Source organism: Chinchilla lanigera, unplaced genomic scaffold, assembly GCF_000276665.1.
Source record: "Chinchilla lanigera isolate Chin_1 unplaced genomic scaffold, ChiLan1.0 scaffold00051, whole genome shotgun sequence".
Lineage (NCBI taxonomy): Eukaryota > Metazoa > Chordata > Mammalia > Rodentia > Chinchillidae > Chinchilla > Chinchilla lanigera.
Genome location: NW_004955452.1, coordinates 14,389,748 through 14,409,091, shown reverse-complemented (window position 1 = coordinate 14,409,091; position 19,344 = coordinate 14,389,748). Strand labels below are relative to the sequence as shown.

The 19,344-nt window shown below is 46.6% G+C and overlaps 2 protein-coding genes and 1 long non-coding RNA gene across 4 annotated transcripts in view; 2 read left to right on the top strand and 1 right to left on the bottom strand.

The window, feature by feature from the left end:
* The first annotated feature begins 192 nt into the window (after positions 1-192).
* Positions 193-6,485, top strand: Mrps15 (mitochondrial ribosomal protein S15). Its single transcript, XM_005395195.2, has 8 exons — positions 193-428; positions 701-742; positions 1,807-1,882; positions 3,192-3,240; positions 3,717-3,801; positions 4,630-4,688; positions 5,909-6,100; positions 6,321-6,485. Exons 1-8 carry the CDS (start codon positions 299-301, stop codon positions 6,465-6,467), a joined length of 780 nt encoding a protein of 259 aa, XP_005395252.1. The 5' UTR covers positions 193-298; the 3' UTR covers positions 6,468-6,485.
* LOC102006867 lies at positions 5,344-10,658 on the bottom strand. Of its 2 annotated transcripts, none has more exons than XR_001236058.1 (2): positions 10,452-10,658; positions 5,344-5,746 (listed from the first exon to the last, which is right to left on the bottom strand). It is a non-coding gene; the product is annotated as an uncharacterized LOC102006867 (long non-coding RNA). The 2 variants fall into 2 exon arrangements; XR_262689.2 differs by having other exon boundaries at positions 10,468-10,658.
* Positions 10,659-10,910: 252 nt separating this feature from the next.
* Positions 10,911-19,344, top strand: part of Oscp1 (organic solute carrier partner 1) — a 31,940-nt gene continuing 23,506 nt past the window's right edge. Inside the window, exon 1 of the mRNA XM_005395194.2 lies at positions 10,911-11,126. Within this exon, the coding sequence (XP_005395251.1) occupies positions 11,015-11,126 (112 nt within the window). The 5' untranslated portion in view covers positions 10,911-11,014. The remainder of the gene's footprint in view (positions 11,127-19,344) is intronic.

Below are 19,344 nucleotides of genomic sequence, written 5' to 3'. Positions count from 1 at the left end.
GGAAGAATTAAGGGCAGGATGCACTCCAAGAAATAGTGACATTTTAGAGCACGCACTCCACTCGCCTCAGCGCCACCTCCTCAATCCGACCAATTGCTAAGCAAACCTCTCAACTCTACCCAAAGTTCCGAGCTTTCTGCGAGTCCTGCCCGCCGATCCATTCTCTCGGTTGTCGTTTACTCTTGTGCAATTGCCTCGATTAGTCTGGCCTGAGCCATCATGGCGGCGCCCATGTAACTAGGCCGCCGCGTAGGGAACAGTGGCCGGGGCGCGGGCCCCGCGGGGGTCGGAAGTCATCATGCTGAGGGCCGCGTGCAGGGCACTGAGTTCATTTGGATTCCGGGCAGCGACCCAGACCCCAGTCTTTGGTCTGCCGGGCAGAGGGAGTGCCAGGCTTTCCTCAGACCCGTGGGGCCTGCAACCTCAAAGTGAGGAGCCGAGAAATGGGACGGCGGGAGGAGGGAAGTGGGGTTCGGCGGGGATGAAGGACAGCCGGGGGCCGGGACAGAGAGGAGCGTCGGCGGGAAGCGGGAGGAAGGATGGTGGTTGGAGAGGTGGGAGAGACAAGGCAGAGAGGTTGCGGGGAAATGGGACGACAGGCGCAGGGACAGACTGTGGAGGAAGGGCAATGCAAAGTGCATAGAGAGGAACGGAGGCTGGACTCCGAGGAAAAGGGTCTTGCTCTCTCTGCTCTGCCTAGGTCTCCTGCAGGCTGCTCGTGGATATGCCACCCAGAAACCAGGTAGGAGGTCTTGGGGTGAGACTCGGGGCAGAAGAGAAACTGCCTGAAAGGCTTGGGGTGGCCAAAGGGACTGAGGTGGTGAGTGAAAGCCCCTTGATGGAGTGGGCAAAGGGATGGGCCAGACGCCCTGAGCAGAAAACCCTGACATCCACGTTATGCAGAGCCCTAAGCCGGAAGGAGGAGTAAAAGCTTTCACTGGACATGAGTGAATACAGCTCGCCAGAGTGAGTGGTGGCTGGCACCACTTAGACCTCCCCGGAGTACAGCACTGTGTCTCCCCCTCTGAGACATCCCTCTTACCAGTTACTTTGGACCAAGTCTTTCTTCTCGGAGCCTCATTTCTAGAATATTAGTCTCCATTGGAGACCATTGCTGTCAGAACCCCATGATAACACGTGAAAGCATCCTTAGCACTGTTTCGGTGAAAGAGTTTCGGTATGTGAGAGGTACAGATACAGTACCTAGGAAGATGGATGATAGATTTATTAGTGTTATCTGTATAACAGCAGAATAGAGTCTGACTGGAGATATCAAATTTGTCTACCCTGTGCCTCTCCCTCACCTCTGAGGGACTGAAGAATGCACACACCGTAGCTGAGCTTTTTCTGCGTCCTGTACTTGGTGCTTATGTTTCAAGGTCCGAAAGCTAACCTTCCTTCGTCACCTTCAGTATTTCATTTATGCTGTCAGCCAGCAGTTGCTTTTTGAGTTCTTGTTCTAGGATGGGACATGGGCTAGACTGTGGAGGGTTTAAAGTGAGTCAAATTCAATTCCACAGGAGAACTCTTCCTCAAAGGGAACCTGATAGCTGTAGAATCAGGCAGGTATGTGAGAGGTACAGATACAGTACCTAGGAAAGGAAAGGCCATCTACTTCCAGCATGAAATAGCAAAGCAGGTGCCCACAGGGTTTGCTGAGGAGAAGCTGAAACTAGAGATTTCCGGTGCCCTGGCTGAAACCCTAGATGTCTCTCACAGAGTTGGGGAGTGGGCAAGAAGAGCCAAGTCTAGGAGAATGAGCAGTGAGAGTTGACTCTGAGTATTTTCCATCCTTATGTATGACAGTCCAGCCCAGCCACGACAATGACCCACCCCTTTCCACGCTCCTCAGAGACTACCAGAACATCCCTGGAATCGAGAAGTAAGCAGGGAGAAACCTACTTGAGGAGACATGGGGCCCTGGAGCATTGGTGGGGAAGTGGGGAAAGAGTGACTTTGAGACTTGGCCTATTGCATCAGAAGCTTGCTTATAGAATGAGGCAGAGTATGCGGAGGGTGAGTGGGGCGGCAGGGGTAAATGACACTCGTGGAGTCCAGCTACTTGCTTTGGGCGGGAGCATTCTAGGTGAAGACCTTATGCCACTAGATACCAAGGAGATAACATACCTGACAGGTCTTGGTAGAAACCTCTCATCTCTAGATGTTCACAAAAGCCTACTGAAGGAAGAAAGAATGTCCCCATTTTATAGATTTTGAAGCTGCCCTATGACATACATCTCCTATGGGGCAGAGTTGAATCCAAAGCTGACTATAGCCAAAGCCAAGATCCTCCCTGTCCCTGTCCTGCCCCTGCCCATCCCATCCTGAATGGTGGGAGCAAGGCTGTCTTCTCAATCTCACCCATAATGTAGTTTAATTTGGAATGTCTCAAGACAGATTTGTTTTGTTTTTTGAGACAGAGTCATGCTATATACTTCAGACTTGCTTTGAACTGACTGTGTAGCTGAGGCTGGACCTGAACGCTTGACCGTCCTCCTGCCTCAGCTTCTCGAGTGCTGGGACTGCTGGCATACATCACCACACCCAGCTTCAAAACAGATTGGATTGTGCTTCAGATGAAGTGAAAATCTTTTCCTCCCTGTGACAAGACTAAAACATTTGAGCTGACAGCCATTTTCTACAGTTAACACATCAGTCCATTCTCTGCCCAGCAAGCCAGAACTATGCTGACCACCCCTGCCAACCCTCACCCCTGCCTGCACCCCTGCAGTGCTGAGGATGGAACCCAGAGCTTCACACAGGCATTCTACTACTGAGCCCCCACACATTCCCCAGGCTGATTTTAATCCCTGGGAAATGGCTCTCCACCTCCAGAAAGCCTTTATTGTAGAGGGAACTATCAAGCATCCTTGCTTTTTTTTTTTATTCCAGTCCTGAAAATTGCAAGTGTTAGGCAAGTTACCACTGAGCTACATCTCCAGCCCTCTGTTAAGTTTTATTTTGAGACAGGGTCTCCCTGAGTTGCTCAAGCTGGCCTCAAACTTGCAGCCCTCCTGCTTCAGCTTCCCAAATAGCAGGGGTTATAGATGTGTACCACCACACCCAGCTATACTTGCTTTTTTTTTAACTTTTTTTTAATCCTTGCTTTTGAAACTAAAATGAAAACAGCATTTCTTTTCCTTCCCTCTCTCCTCCTGTACTTACCTCTTCTTGCTCTGGTTTTTCCATAGGGTTGATGATGTTGTGAAAAGAATATTATCTTTGGAAATGGCCAACCGGGTAAGTCCCTGTGCCAAATCTCGGCCATCGCCTCCCTCAGTCCTCTCCCCTGGGGCTCCCCACTTCTGGTTAGCACCCCTATCCATCCTACTCCAGCCACAGCACTTATCCTACTGTTATTCTGTGCCTGCGTGTCAGTACCCCCAGACTGACCACCTCAAAGGCAGGGACAGTTTTGTTCCTCTGTTGTACCTCTGACACCTGACAACCGCAGGTGCTCCATAAAAATGTATGCATGAATGAATTCGCAAATTTTGAGGACATTCATCCAACAAGTGATTTCTCTTCTTGGTGCCTTTGGCCTTGGGCTCACCTAGATCTGAATACCCGTGTGGTTAACCAGTGCCATGATTAACACGGTACATTAGCGTTATGGACCTAGTCGTTATAATTGCAGCCATGGGCTTGGGGACCAAAGGGCTGGATCTTCAGAGGTAGCAGACTGCAGAGATTTTCTCAACCTCTGTCTTCAACAGAAAGAAATGCTAAAAGTCAAGCAAGAACAGTTGATGAACAAGGTCATGGCAAACCCTGAGGACACCAGATCTCTGGAGACTCGAAGTGGGTGAAGGGGCCCTTGGGGAGTGGGGTATCTCCTACCTAGGACTCTTGTCTACCAGCCCACTTAGATATGGCTTAGGAATGGGAGAGACACGGAGGACCTAGGACAATGACAGTTGGACTGAGTCCTAAGCTTTGTGACGCTGGTGTCAACACCCAGATCCTGCCTTGTACCTCCAAGCTTGGACAAGTCACCAGTCTTCTCTGGAGCCTCTATTTCCTGGTCTAAAATTAGGGAAAGTTGGAGCAGGCAGAGGTACCGCCACCTACCTTATGGCAAGATTGTAAGAAGCTAGGGGAGGGGGTGTAAACACACCTTGGAAACTAAAGCTCATATTCTGTGATTGTAATAGTAAGATTAACATCTACAGAACCCTCATGTGCCAGACAGACAGATGAGGCATTCCTGCTTTGGTTTTGAGCTGAAGTGGCTTTAAATCTCATTAGATGTGAGTAAAAAGCCCACTACCACCACCCCTTGCTTTGGGTGGAGTTTATCTTCATTGATAAAAAAGGGCTGTGGATGGAGCTCACTGTGAGTTCAATCCCCCATCCTGTAAAAAAAAGAAAAATGCTATTTACTGTGATTTGGGATGATACCTTTATAAGAGTAAAGAATTTCCCTTCCTTAGACATTGCTTTCTGGTGCAAAAATAATCCAAAGTCTTTTGAGATCTTCAAATTCCAAGTGCTTGGCATTTGGGACTCACAGAGAGCTGTAGAAGAGCACTGGTGATTGTTATTCTTTCAGTTCTTAAAACATCACACAAGCCTGGGCCCTTCCTTCCTCTGTGCCCAGCTCTCATCCTTTGTGGTTTGTGGTTTCAGTTGTTGCCTTGACTGTGAAGATCCGCAATTATGAAGAACATATGCAGAAACATCGAAAGGTAAACCCTAGGCATCACAGTTAAATAGCAGCAAGCTGGGGAGAGGGGTCTGTGAGGTGGGGGGATCTGGGTCCCAAGAAGCCAGTGAGTTTGACACCAGAGTGCCCATTCCTCAGCTGCAGTGGGAAAAACTCTTCCCTCCTTACTCCAGAGGAGAAATGGGGGCCTCTCTAGGCTGTGTTGAGTGTCATCAGAAAGCTTTAGAGCATGGTCATTGTGCTGAATAAATATTTGTTGAATGCATGAATGGCGTCATATTGCCCTGTTCAAACCCCAGCTCTGCCACTTCCAGTAAACTAGCCATGTGACTTTGAGGAAGTTAGAGGTATGAGTTTCATATCTCTTACCTATAAGACGGTTGTAGCCAGAAAATGGTGGCACATACCTCTAATCCCAGCACTCAAACCAGGGATGGTAGTGCATGCCTATAATCCTAGCACTCAGGAGGCTGAGGCAGGAGGATTGCTAGAAGTTCCAGGCCACCCCGAGCTACATAATGAGTTGAAGCCCAGCCTAAACTGCATAGTGAGACCCTGTCTCCAAAAAGAGAGGAAGGAAAGGAAGATGAGAGCACTTGCTCACAGTATTCCAAGGATTACATGAAATAGTAATAATAGCAGCCAGCATGATGCATTTAAAGTCTTTAGGCCCCATGCTGAATGCTTTACATGTACTGTCGGATTTAACCCTTACAACTCTCTTTGCCATTTCACGGAGGAACAGTCTAGTTGTGGAGTGATTAAGTTACTCCTCAAGGCTCACCACTAGGAGGTGAAGGCTGGGACTTGAAACCAGGCAGTGTTGCTACAGGGCTATCATTCTGTTCATGTGGGGTGTGGAACACTGGCACCACTGCAGAGGTCCCTCCCAGGCAGCACCGGGCGAGGCCAGGGGTCTCCAGGAAGAGCGTAGGCTTTCCTCGCTCAGGAGTGGAGAGAAGCTTGGATGGTGTAGGGGCAAGAACATGAGATCTGGAGTCAGATCAGCAGACCTGGATTGAAGACTTGACCTCAGCACCCACAGTTCTAAGAACCGTTTGTGAACTTCTGTTTTCCCGTCTGTAAAACATAAATAACAATGACAATACTTCCTCAGAATTACACTAACATTTCCATAAAATTGTTGGGAAATTTCAGTGAAATGCTAAATGACCATCCTTTATTACTGTAGATAACAGTAACATTTATGGGATACTAAAAATAACATAGACTTTAAAATAGGACAAAGCCCACAAACGCTATCTACTGATGAGCATTGACCAGAGGAAGAAGATGCTCAAAAATCTCCGGCAGACCAACTACAATGCATTTGAGAAGATATGCAGAGAGCTGGGGATCGAGTACACCTTCCCCCCTCTGTACTACCGAAAAGCCCACCGCCGCCTCTTGGCCAAGAAGGCTCTGTGCATGCTGGTATGAGTCAGAACTGCTGCTTTGGACAGCCTCGCTCTGGGATGGGTGGAAGGAATGGAGGAGAGGGGTTGGGTTGTCTGTTTCTGGCAGAGTCCAAAACTGGCCCCAGGGAGGTCACTGGTTACCAAGCCTATGAAGAGAGGCTGAGGTTACCATTTTGGGGAGTCTGAGGTTTTATGTGCAATTACAAAGTCTTTTCACACCCTCTTCCATCCCCCAGGTTTTCCAGGAGGTACAAAAGCTGAAGAAGCAAAAAAGAGCCTTAAAAGCTGCAGCAGCAGCAGCAAAAGCAGCCAAGAAACAAGATGGCCATTGGAACCCAGAGGCCCTTTCCAAAGCCTATGCAGAGGCACTTGAAGAAAACTAATAAAGTGTGTAAAAATTCTTTCTTTCTGCCTTGAAGAATTATAGGAAAGAAGACAGCATCTTATTTTGGCTCAAGGAAGAGGAGGAATTTGTTCTTTCATCTAGCTGTAGGATCTCAGAGTTGTCTAAGGAAAGTCTGTTCCTCCCACAGGACAGTCAGATAAAGTAGGAAGGCCAGCTGTTGGAACTGCCTTGTGGACTGGGCCCTAAAGGATGAGTAGATGTTCACTGGGCAGAGGGAGGAATAGCATCCATGCAGAAAGAGGTGCAATTACAAAAACACAGAAGTCTGGAGGTGCATATTTAGGGAACAGTGAGACTGAACTTTAGCTGGGCTTCAGAGGCTTTTTGTGCTAGGCTGAGAAATTTGCACACTGTGCCCTAAGGAGTAGAGAAACAATTAGTTTTAAAAACAAAGGAGTGATGCTAACAGCAGTGCTGTTTTAGGTAGTTAAGCAGCAGCTATATGGAGGGTGAAAGAGGGGAGATCAGAGCAGTTTATTATTTGGGGTTAAGGTTACTGATGTTCATAATGATAAATGGAATAAAAAACTATAAGTCTGTTAGTAATAAATATGAATAGAGAATGGTCCAGTCCTGAGTCAGGCACCTCAGTGCTCCCTGGAGCTAGTTGAGCATATTCCCTGGAGATCAATAATGAAGGACGGTCAGTTTAGCATTTCATTGACATCTCCCAAGCTTTGCTTATCAGTTCTAGGTAGGAGGGTTACACACAGCCTCCCAAAATCCCACCCATTTATACCAAGTTAAGTACCAAGGCGTCAAAGCCTAGGCATACTTGGTGTGTTGAAAGTGTCTAAGGAAGACAATATGTCTAAAACTGAGTAAGCAAGCCGGTTGTGGTGGCACACGCCTGTAATCCCAGCACTCTGAAGGCTGAGGCAGGAGGATCATTGTGAGTTTGAGGCCAGCCTGGGCTACAAAGTGAGCTCAAGGCCAGCCTGAACTGCATAGTGAGACCCTGTCTGAAAAAAGAAAAAAAATAAAAAATAAAACATAAAACTGAGTAAGCAAAGAGAAAGGAAGAAATGAAGAGTAGGGAGACATCAGATGTAGAGCTTTCTGGATATGATAATCTTCTCAGGTTACTACAGTAAAGTGCCATAGATTTGGTACATTAAACAGGGAAACCTATTTTCTCAAAGTTCTGGAGGTTGTGAAGTCTGTGGTCAAGGTGCTGATTCCCTTTCTGGTGAGGGCTCTTTTAGCTTGGAGGGGCCTTCTCAGTGTTTCTTCATATGGCCTTGCCTTGGTATGTGCACTGGGAGGGGAAGAAAGAGATCTGTATGTGTCTGTGCCTCTTAAGGTCACCGGTCCAATCAAGAAGGCCCCACTGCTGGGGTGACACACACCTATAATCCCAGCACTCAGGAGACTGAGACAGGATTGCCACAGGTTCAAGGCCAACCTAGATAACATAGTGAGACCTCATCTCAAAAAAAAAACAAAACGAAAAAGCCCACATTCAAGACCTAATCCAACCTTACCTCCCAATATACCCAACCACTGGAGTGAGGGCTTCAGCATGTGCAGGGGTTGGACAGAAACATTCAGGCCATAATTGAAGAAGAGACTTTAGACCTCTGATAAGACAGGCCAGTGAAGAAAGCCTAAAAGGGAGACAGGTGTGTGCAAGTGCTGTCCGGAAAGCAATTGGAAATGTACATCCGGATCTCAGTAGGGAGGTCTAGACCAGAGCAGTTTTGGAGGTGCTTAAGCTGATTAAAGTCCAGCAACTGAGTTAAAGAAAAAAGCCATGTAGAGCTGGGAAGGATACCTGAGGGCACAGCCTGAGTCAGAACAAGCAGCTGAGGGTGAGGGGAGAATAGAGAGCCTGGTGAGCTGTTCAGGTACCACCTCAGGAATCAGAGAGAAAGCCTTTATAAGGCAGGACTTATGAGCGAACGTAGCTACTCCAAGGTCCAGTGCTAGAGGCCCAGGTGTTGATATTTCAGGGGACTGGCCAAGGGGAAGGGGAAAAAAGGAACACATTGGTAGGACCTACAGGAAAGGCATTGTTTGAAGTGCTACCTTAGGCACATTATCTTACCTAAAGGCACCTTCACTCCACACATTAACTAATTACCTTCTTTTTATCCTGAGAGAACTGAGACTTAGGCTAGGTAACTGTCCAGACTCACACAGCTGGCTGGAAACAGGCCTAGGGTTCATACTCAGCTCTTTGACTACAAAGCATGTGTTCTATCCACTATACCACACTGCCTAGGGACCTCCCCCAAAAAATCTGAGACGCTCAGGGAAAAATCACCATAGCAAACCTCTTTAGGAGCCAGGCAGATAACAAATACATGAAAGCCCAGCCTAAGGTAATAATCCTGTTTATTACATTCTTATCCTAGTTATATCCCCTAAAAAGATGATGCATAGATACAGCAAAATAACCAAATCAAAGACTTACACTGGCAGCTTTCAACAAATGTAGAGTCCTGATACTGAGATGTCAGCTAAGGGAAGAACGACAAAGTATTCGGGGTGAAGCATTGGGGGGTAGACATTAATTGCAGGTGGAGTGCAGTATGGAATTAGGATACTGAGGAAGTTCAGACTGTGAGTTCAGACTATTTCAAAAAAGCATGGCTGCTATGAGAAAAAAAGGCAAATGGGCTGGAGAGTATGGGATGGAGGGAAGATGTTAACATGGGAGGGACCCGACCTTGGCTCATGTTAAGACTTCCCAGTGGTGTGGTTATGAGGAAAACAAGCTGGGCACATTGCCCACAGAAAGGACAACTTGAGTTCATCTGGACCAGCGGTCTGGGAAAGTCTGGTGTAGAAGTGGGCTCTGGAAAGGTGGTTGGAGCCAGAGTGGAGAGCCTAGAAAGCTATGCCAAGTCATCTAGACTGTGGTCTGCCAAACAGCAGGAAGCTACTAAAGAAATGTACATATTGAAAGTGGTGTTTTCTAAAATGTAGCCTAATAAGAGTTGCTTTAAGGAAAGCAATAGCACTTTAAGAAAAAAAAAAGAAAGAAATTTAGCCTAGATTCAATGCAGCAGGATGCAGAAAGAAAAGAGCCGTGATAGACAAAGAGCAGTAATGCAGAAAGAAAAGGAAATTAAGGTATAAATGTAAGAAAGATTTTGGAAGAAAAAGCAAACTTTGATGAGTTATCACTATCACAAGTCTCAGACAGATTTGGAAGTCAAGTTTCAAGTCTGCTTGGTAGCTGGAGGAAAGAGGATTAGGAGGATTTTTTTTTTTTTTTTTTTTTTTTGGCTTTTTGAGACAGGGTCTTGCTTTGCGGTTCAGGCTGGCCTCGAGCTCACTTTGTTTTCGTTTTGTTTGTTTGTTTTTGTTTTGGTTTGATTTGGTTTGGTTTTGGTTTTTTTTCCAGTACCGGGAATCGAACTCACGACCTTGTGCTTGCCAGGCAGGAACTGTGCCGCTGAGCTAAATCCCCAGCCCTCGAGCTCACTTTGTAACCCAGCTGGTCTCAAACTCGAAACGATCCTCCTGCCTCAGCCTCCAGAGTGCTGGGATTACAGGCATCCGCCACCATGCCCGGCATTAGGAGGTTTTAGAAGTATTGAAATTTACAGGAATGATCGTTCATCAAAGTAAAACTGGACAGCAAACAGTCAAGGTGATCTTTGAGCTTAAGATGGAGGTGAGAAAGAGCTGAGCGAGGTGACACAGGCAATCCCAGAGCTCAGGAGGTGAGTTCAAGGCCAGCCCGGGCTACATGGGTGTTCAAAGCCAGCTTGAACTACATGGCGAGACCCTGTCTCAGAAAATAAAGCTCCAAAAAAGATGCAGGTGAAGAAAAGGGCCACTGCCTTCAAAGCAGAGAAACAGTTGGCAGGTCTGGTCAGCACCGGCTAGCAGAGCACAGGCCACTTCGGAGTTCAGGGAGTCAGAAATCGGCCCGGCTTGCCTCGCTGAGCTGAAATGGGAGCGGGGCGATGCCAAGCATACTTTAGGGAGGAAATGCAAATGAACTGACAGGCTTCCTTCCTCACGTGAAAGAGACGTCAGTTGCCATTTTTGTGACTGTTTTCCCGGTTTCCTACGATCTTACAGATTCCCTTCAGCAGCCCTGTGAGGTAAACACGACCTCCGCTTTACAAACGAGGAAACCTAGTCTCAAAATCCTGCCCAAAGGCACGCAGCGGGAGAAGGCAAGCCGCGATTGCAACCCAGGTGCCTCTGACCCGGGTCTGCGCCCGAAACGTTTTGCTGGGGCTTTGTTCGTTCACCGGTCCGCAGACCCGCCAGGTCCTCGCCCCGAGCATACTAGGGAAACTCAAACACACCGCCGCTACCGGGAGGCCCAGTACTTCCCGCCTACGTCCCGGCTCCGACCAATCCCCTGGGGCGGTCCCTACCACCTAGCCCAATGAGCGTCTGCTCTTGGAGCACCTACCACCAAACCACCTTCTGATTGGCTCGCTTTCTCCGTCTCCGGCGTTGCCCTAGCAACAGACTCCGGACGCGCCTCGGCCTCCAGGCTACTGGCTTCCGAGCCCTGGAGCTCTCTCTCTACCTGCCTTGCGGGTTTCCAGCACCATGTCGGTACGGACGCTACCGCTGCTCTTCTTGAACTTGGGTGGGGAGATGCTTTACATCCTTGACCAGCGGCTGCGGGCCCAGAACATCCCAGGAGACAAGGCCCGCAAAGGTGAGAGGGGTTCGGCCCGCACAGCCAGACCCGCAACCCGCACCCCGCAGCCCCAACACCCACAGCCACACAAACATCCCTACAAAACCACTCTTATAGCTGGGTATCTTTGTTACAAACCACAGCGCTCACCTAGTTGAAGCCCCTCAGGGGTCAAATTCTCCAAAAGATCTTTTCTCAGCAGAGGAAATTAACACCCCATTGGATATAATTAGGGTGCCTGATGCTGCCTAATCTCCCCAACTGTTCAAACCGGAGACATAGTTTCTCAACATTTATTGAAAACCGGCCCCTTCCAGAAGTAGGAGTCCCAGCCAGCTGCTCACCACCTGGCAACACATTCTTTGCTAGTTCAAGCACTTTTATCCAGGTTCTATTCCCGTTCCTCTGTATAGTATCCTCCCCACCTAACCTGGAGATTAGCCTTGCTCTTTTAAGAGGCCATTTCTAGAAATGTAAGGTTTTTAAATAATACAGATAAGTAAGAAAATACAGAGAACTCATAAATCTTTTCTTCACAACAGTTGGAGAAAATGCAATTGCGAAAACATTATGTGAGAGCGTCTAAACGCAAAATCTGGCTCTCCTACCCCCCACGTGCCATGCCCAGAGAAACAGCCACACAAAACACGGTGCCACTCTTTCCATTCCCTCCTCCCCTCCCTTCTGAGCGAATAACTCCTTTCATCAAGTTTTCTGGTATTAAGTATGAAGAAAATATATCTCAAGGTGGAGGAAAAGTTGATATAAAGGTAATTGACATGGCTGCTGATTAAAATGATTATTCTCTGCTGCGCATTGTGGCCCACATATGTAATCTCAGCTACTCAGAGGCAGGGACACGGTGAGCTTGAGGTCACCCTGGGCAATTTGACCAAACCCTGATTCAAAATAAAATTTTATAAGGATTTGGAGATGTAGCTCAGTACTAAGAGTGCTCCTGGGTTCAATTCCCAGTACTGGGGGAAAAAAGGTTATTCTCTCCAATAGTGCCTGTATGCTCACTTAATGTTACCCATTTGTACATATCATATATGATACATATTCAGTTCTTAACTGTTGTGTTATATGATTGTGTGCAAGTTCATACATACCACTCTGTTCTTTTTTCCCCCCCCCCTTTTTTTTTTTGGTGGGGGAGATGGTTTCACTATACAGTTCAGGCTAGCCTTGAACTCTCTTTGTAGCCCAGACTGGCCTCAAAATCACAGCCATCGTCCTGCCTCAGCCTCCTGAGTGCTGGGATTACAGGCATGTGGTAGTATGCCCAGCATACTCCATGCTTCACACAGCTGTCAGGGAGGCTTTCTAAAATGTAGATCTGTCCATACTTCCCCTGCTTAAAACCTTGTTCCACCTTTTCCCAGCTGTTTGTATGGAGGCCAGGTTCTTGTGTGGGACATTTTGGGGCCTTGCACATCTGACCTCCCACCACCGCCTGCCTGCCTTGTACACTAAACTGCTTGTAGATCTCTGTTTAAACCATGTCTCCCTGGGTGTAATCCTGCCCTTCCATTCTTCCCTCTTCCATCCTGGGTCATTCAGCTGAAGAATCATCCTCCTTCAGGAGGCCTCCTGACAAGGAGAAAGGGCCAGCCCATGCTCTGTAGCACTCCGTGCACGTTCTCTCTACCTTGTCACTTGGCCATGTTATACTGAAGTGATTTGTGTGTGTGTATTTCCCTCCATTTGATCATTTATTCCTCTTTGTACTCCAGCACACAGCCTAATGCCTAGACCAGAATAAATCAGTGCTCAGCAAATGTTTGCTGAACTGATAATCTAAATTGGCAGTTTTATATGATGTTGTCACTTCTTCCTCAAGAGGGCTGTTTTCCTGGCTGTCTATGTGATCTGATTTCATTCAGGCTAATGGCACCAAGGGGGTAGGAAGCAGGGTTCTCTGATGGTATTCTGCATCTTAGAAGACAATGTAAATTAGCAATTAACAGTGTACTTTCTGGAGTCACAGATCTGGTTCCCCATTCTGGTTTTGCCAGTTAGCTACTTGTTTCACCTTAGAGTATAACCTCTAGTAAGCTTGTTTCTGAAAAAAAAAAAAGAAAGAAGGAAAGGTAATAATAATACATACCTGGAAGCAAAGTTGTAAGTACTGAATGAAGCAATGTATTTAGCATGTTTGGCACAATGAGTAATAGGTCTTATCTTTCAAGAGGCGGTCAGGGCGAGCCCTCGTAGGGGATGGGCTTTGTCTTTAAGATACGCAGTCCTCCTGGTTTTGCTAGATTCAATCTTCAAGAGCTTCAGCCATCTTTAGTAAATCACTTTCACACACGCATTCATTCCACATTTTTGGGCTGAGTGGCACGCCACCGAATAAGATGCTGGGTGGAACCCAGTCCAACTCTTCTTGTATTCCTGGAGGTAGGGCTATTATTAGCCCAGCCCAATAACTGACTCTAAAACTGGGGGGCATATCTTCCAAGTGACAAAAATACAACAGGTTTTTTTTGGAGGGGGATCTGTTTTTTGAGACAGGGTCTCACTATGCATGTTAGGCTGTCCTTAAACTCACTGTGTAGTCCAGGCTGGCCTCAAACCTGTGGTGATCCTCCTGCTTCAGCCTGCCAAGTGGTGGGATTACAGGCACACACCACTACCCCCAGCAAACAACAGTTTTTACAACTATTCAATCACATAAGTAAGGTTACTATCCCCATTTTATAGATATTATCCAACTAAAGCTGTTTTTCTTTACATAGCTGGTAAGAGGGGGAATAAAGGATTTGAAAAACCCAGATTCTCAGGCTGCAGAGGTCATACCCCTAAACATTATTGCTGCTCTCTGCTGTCGTAACTGGGGGGCTGCATCAGAATCTTCGTGGGACTTGGTAGATCAGGAGGAGAGGGAGAGCTTTGGGAAAAAATGTGTCTAATATCCCCACTGGTTTTATTTTTTTAACGACACAGTAGTTATCTGATGGTGATTTGTAACAGCGAGAAAGCACAGCAGAGAAACATGGGATTCAGAAAGCAGAGACACACGCGCCTCTTCCGCTGTGTAGAGCTGGAGAGGCTGCAGGAGCAGGAGCCAGAGACCCTGTGACAGTTGCCTGGACACAGGAATATAAAACAGCAGACGTGGTAAACTGGTCCTCGTGGAAGCTGTGAGTGGAAATCATATTTCTTGTAGATGTTCTCATTATCTTACCCAACTAATTGGGCTCCTGGAGGCCATCTCTGATCCCGCAGGGCCAGCAGTGTTAGTTTCCTCCTCCATGCGGCTCTACTTAGCATTTAACAGAAAGGAAGTGCACTCTTTATGGGGCAACTTTTGAGCATTGCATATTGAATGTAGCCCCACACTTTAAGCAATAGCAGGAACAATAAAAGCTACCTTTGCCTCCCTCTTGACATTTTAAATCATAAATGAGACCCTATTACACTTTGTTTATGTTCATCATTTTACAAAATAGGAAACTGAGGCACGGAGCCACAAAGGATTTTTTTCCCCCAAGGTGTTCTTACTGGCATCGAGGTTCTGTTTTCATTTTTCTAGTTCCAGTTTAACAGCCAACCTTGGATAGCCTTGGACCTGCCTTCCACTCAAAATATGACTAAAATGAAATTGTCAAAACAAGTCATCTAGAGAAATGGAAAAACAGAGCTTGGGGCCGATTGCCTGCGCCCTCAGGAGGGAAAGGGTGGGCGCTCACAGCACTCTGGCGACCTCTGGTGGCCCCGAGCCTCACTGCAGGCTGAAGCGCATCTGCCAGTTCCATTTCACCCACAGTAGTCACTGTCCCCAAGAGATGAGGCCCTTGCAGCACCACTGTTTCCAAACACGCTTTCTAGAGGATCAAAACTCATGTCCTCTGAGTTACCCTATGCCTGCCATGCTAGACCACGGGTGAAATAAATGCCACGGAAAGATGGAAGGTGTGGGCATCATGCCTGAGAAACCAGTAACTCGGAGGTGACTCTTGAGGGAGAAGATGGTGACTTTTCCCAAAGGAATCTGGCCTTGCAGAGGGAATCCTTTGCAGCTAGCGAGGGTGTGGTCCCAGACGTGCCCGCAGCCTGGTTTCCTAGGAGCTCTTGGTGTCTTGTTGAAGCCATGCCGGTGTGCACTGAAGCCATGTGTATGCTTTCAGCATAATTCCAAAAATCACCCCCAAAGGGCCGGGGACATAGCTCAGCGGCACAGCGCCTGTCTGGCAAGTGTGAGGTCGTGAGTTCAATTCCCAGTACCAAAAAAAAAAAACCCAAAAGAATATAGTAACAGATGTTTCCATTACTTATAATTTTTTAAAAAAACTTTGAGTGTATGTAGAATTCTGCTTACCTGAGGGTGGTTTCTCTAGGTTGAAATCTTCCAAACAATGACTTCGTCTTTTATGAGGGTGCCCAACGTCGTTTAGTAGAGAAAATGGAACTAGAAAAGAAAGCAGCCATGTGTGATGCATTATGCATGTGTGCCCACAGCGCCCCCGTGAGGTAGTTGCTATTGTTATCCCCATTTTAGCAGATGAGGGAACAGATTAAACAATTCCTCTGGAGTTTATACAGCTGGTGAGTGGTAAAGCCAGCTCTCAACCCATATAGGTTCTTGATCCGCACCGATCTTTCCAGCCAAGTGCATTTTTCCTAATTTGATCTCCTCTTGGCATTTCCCTGACTGCCCTACTCCTCAGGCAGTATGGCAGCATTAGTTCCTCCTTTCATGTGGAGATGGTGCATCTGTGCGTAAAAAGTAAAGCCGAAACAAGCATTGACATAATTTCTTTTTAATTCACATTTCAAGTTTTCTGATTTGAACAGTTCCAAAAGTACGCTAGAAGGGCAAAATTCTACATTAATAAGACAGGGATATAGCTCAGTGGCACAAGCGCCTGCCTGGCAAGCGCAAGGTCCCGAGTTCCATTCCCAATACCAAAAAGAAAGAAAGAAAGAAAGAAAGAAAGAAAGAAAGAAAGAAAGAAAGAAAGAAAGAAAGAAGACCATACATTAATAAAAGATCAGGTTATATACAAAAATAACTTATTTTTCTGCCTATGATTGGGATTATTATTCTTTGGAGGACTAGTGTTAAAAACCTGCTTAGGGTGACATGTGTTCTTGTGGCACTGGGAAACACAATTTCTAGAATCTTCTAAGATGAGCCCTAGAGTACTTAGCCCTGCTGAGCTTCCTATTGCCCTAGACTACTCCCTGTAAGATCTACCCTTTCTTGGACTGTTTTGGAACTTGTTGTCTATTCAGTTTTTAAACTTTTAAAAACCTTCATGTTTAGCGGGGCATGGTGGCTCATGCCTATAATCCCAGTACTCGGGAGGCTAAGGCAGGAGACTCACTGTGAGTTCGAGGCCAGCCTTGGCTACAAAGTGAGTTCAAGGCCAGCCTAAACTCTGTCTCAAAAAGATAAAAATAAAAAATAAAATAAAAAAAAACTTACTTCAAATGGAAGAGTATTCACATTAGACATTAAATGCAAACATGAAAAATAAAGTTTCATAGACCAGACAATTGGAATTAGTGTTTGTAAAGCCTCCATGAAAATAATGTTCTTGCTTTATGAACTGGTGTTTTCTTTTTATATGCTTCATGTAGATGAATGGACAGAGGTGGACAGAAATCGAGGTATGCTATCTCTGGGCTGCATGTGTTCAGTCTGCATCTACAGGTTCACCCAGTCCGTTACCAGTGGGGCTTAAAGTGGGACCACTCCAAATATTTCTTTGTAAGAAAACAGGCTTGAATTTCTCCATAGCTAAGATATCTGGGGCTATGTCTGAATCTTTGACTTAAAAGAAATTTAACATTTGACACTGACATTTGATGTTTAACCTTTGACATTGTATCCGATGAAAACTCAGCAAACTTTGGGGAAAGGGCCACGCTGCTCCTACGGGACCTTTTCCTCTTTTCGGTTCCAAGCTTGCAGGGACAGCTCCATTCCTGGGTAGCCTGACCTCCTTGGTAGTCCCCAGGCATCTGTGGTATAGTATCATCTAACCGAAGAATGTTGCTTCAACCCAAATGACTCTCCCAAAACCACTCTCCTTAGCCCAAGAGATATCTGTTGAGCAAGCGGCAGTCCTGGAAGCATGTGACTGCATGGCTGCCAGCACTGTGCAGAAGGTATGATTTCATGCGTGCAGTATGGCCTTTTGCTAAATCTTCAGTTTCCTCTTTACCTACAACTAGCAGCAAGCCTGGAAAAGTTGCCAACTGCTCAGAATAAAACCTCAGCTTCTCTTGGCCTTTATATGCCACAGGTACCTTCCAGCCTTTGATATTTGGATATGGTTTATGCCTATCCTCAGCCATCCTCCTCGATATTTTAAGTGCTGTTTTCATACCAAGTTTGCTAGGGAAATAGCATGTAATCTACAAGAGCGTGGGCATTAGAATGAAGCAGCCTCATTCTGTATTCAACTCTACCATCAGCTGTGTGACCTTGGATTTTAAACTCTGAGACTCAATTTTCCTCCCCAATAGAATAAGGATAATAATTCAGAGTTATGGAGTTTAAATGTGATAATGCATGTAAAGTTCTATGCCCAGTGCCTGGAATGAGGTAAGGATTCCCAGCGTAATGATCCAGTAGGGTTTCCTAACTTCTCTTTTAAAAAAGCCTTGCCTCCAGATTGCATACTGTCCTAAACGAGAGAAACTAGAACAGAGGTACTTGATAAAAACTCAATTGCTTTCATCAAGATAATTATTTAATCAGACTAGGCTCAAAGAGAAGCCCAAATGAAGTGCTTTGATACCCTTTTATTACATTTCACAACCGTCTTTTGACACTTCTCTTGAGCAATATTTGGTCCAACCCATGATGCATGGCAAAACTGGAAGTGAAGTGTGCATTTGGAGGACTTTGGCTATGCATAATTGAGTCACTGGAATTTACTTTAATGTAAGTGTTCAAAAATAACATGCAGAAACCAATTGCATCATCTGAGCCCAAGACCAGAAGCCCGATACGCTGAGAGCCTGCTTCCCGACCATTCCGATGAACCGATGAACAATCTCTTCTTCTTTGGCCTTGGCCCCTTGCTGATGAAATCTTCCTCCCAGGACGCTCACTCCTATCATTCATTCTTGAAAAGTACACAAACGTCATCTGAGCACCTACATCAACCTCGGCAGACTCATAGTCTGGCTAGAAGCACTGCTCAGATGTAAACTGCGCAGGCCTCCTCCCTAGGCAAGGATGACATTTTCCTCCCTTTTGCCGCATGGTGCTTTCCTCAGAGTCTGGTACACGGTCGCCCTGCCTCAACCAGGTGCTGGGTGACACGCACTGTGAGAAGAAAACCGTGCACCCCACATGCTTTCCAAAGAGTGCAATGTAAGGCAGGACCCCAAGATCCCATCCTCTTTGGGGGCACTGTGTACATGCTGCTGTCCGCACTGCCTGGCGCATGAACCTTCTGCAGGTCTCGTGCAAGGACCCATGGGTGACACAGCTTCGTAACTTTCGACAAGAGGCTTCCTCTTGCTTTTTACTTCGGGGAAGTAGCTAACAGTCACCTCAGCGGTTTCTTTCTTTTGAGACTCATGTTCTTGGGGTTAAGCAATTTTCCTAGGCCCTGATATTGGCTCAAACACTCTAGAGAAATGGCAGGCCCTTTGTAAGCATTAACCTGGCCGGGCCATGGGATGCTTTCACTCAAATTCAAGAAATTCCTCATATTCTCTCTTCTGAGCCCCTGCGTGACTTTTAAGTTGTACATGTTTACTTGCGGATTCTGCATTTTATGTATGTGATAAGAAAGAAGTTAGAAAACCCAGTTATTGCCAGTGCTTGCTTGTCTGAGTCACAGGGAAAGGGCTGGGCCTGAGGCAAACCCAGAAGGCTGCTGGGACTCAGGCTGGCCTCCCTGGGGGCGTTAGTACATGTGAAAAAGGGCAGGCTCCAATGGGCGGAAACTGTGCAATACAAGGGATGCCTGTGTTGGTCCTGGGTTTAGTTTTTCCCATCTTAAAAATGGGATCAAGGGGGCTGGGGATTTAGCTCAGCGGCACAGCGCCTGCCTGGCAAGTACAAGGTCGTGAGTTCAATTCCCAGTACCAGGAAAAAAATTAAAAATGGGATCAAGGGTCCTTATACTGTATAAGGAGTCACAGTCAGTTGGTGTCCCAGGGCAGTGGAGCGGGTGGGGATGTCCCCACTTCCCCTCTCCCTGAAGCCATTCAGCTTAAGTACAACCAGCCTTCAGCTTCCCTTCTCCCAAAAATGCCTCCAGAT

Excerpts from the sequence above, each read along its gene's own strand:
- Mrps15 (XM_005395195.2), top strand. The coding sequence starts at position 299 with ATGCTGAGGGCCGCGTGCAGGGCACTGAGTTCATTTGGATTCCGGGCA. Across the intron at positions 1,883-3,191 it reads AACATCCCTGGAATCGAGAA|GGTTGATGATGTTGTGAAAA; the intron begins GTAAGCAGGGAG and ends GTTTTTCCATAG. Across the intron at positions 3,241-3,716 it reads CTTTGGAAATGGCCAACCGG|AAAGAAATGCTAAAAGTCAA; the intron begins GTAAGTCCCTGT and ends TGTCTTCAACAG.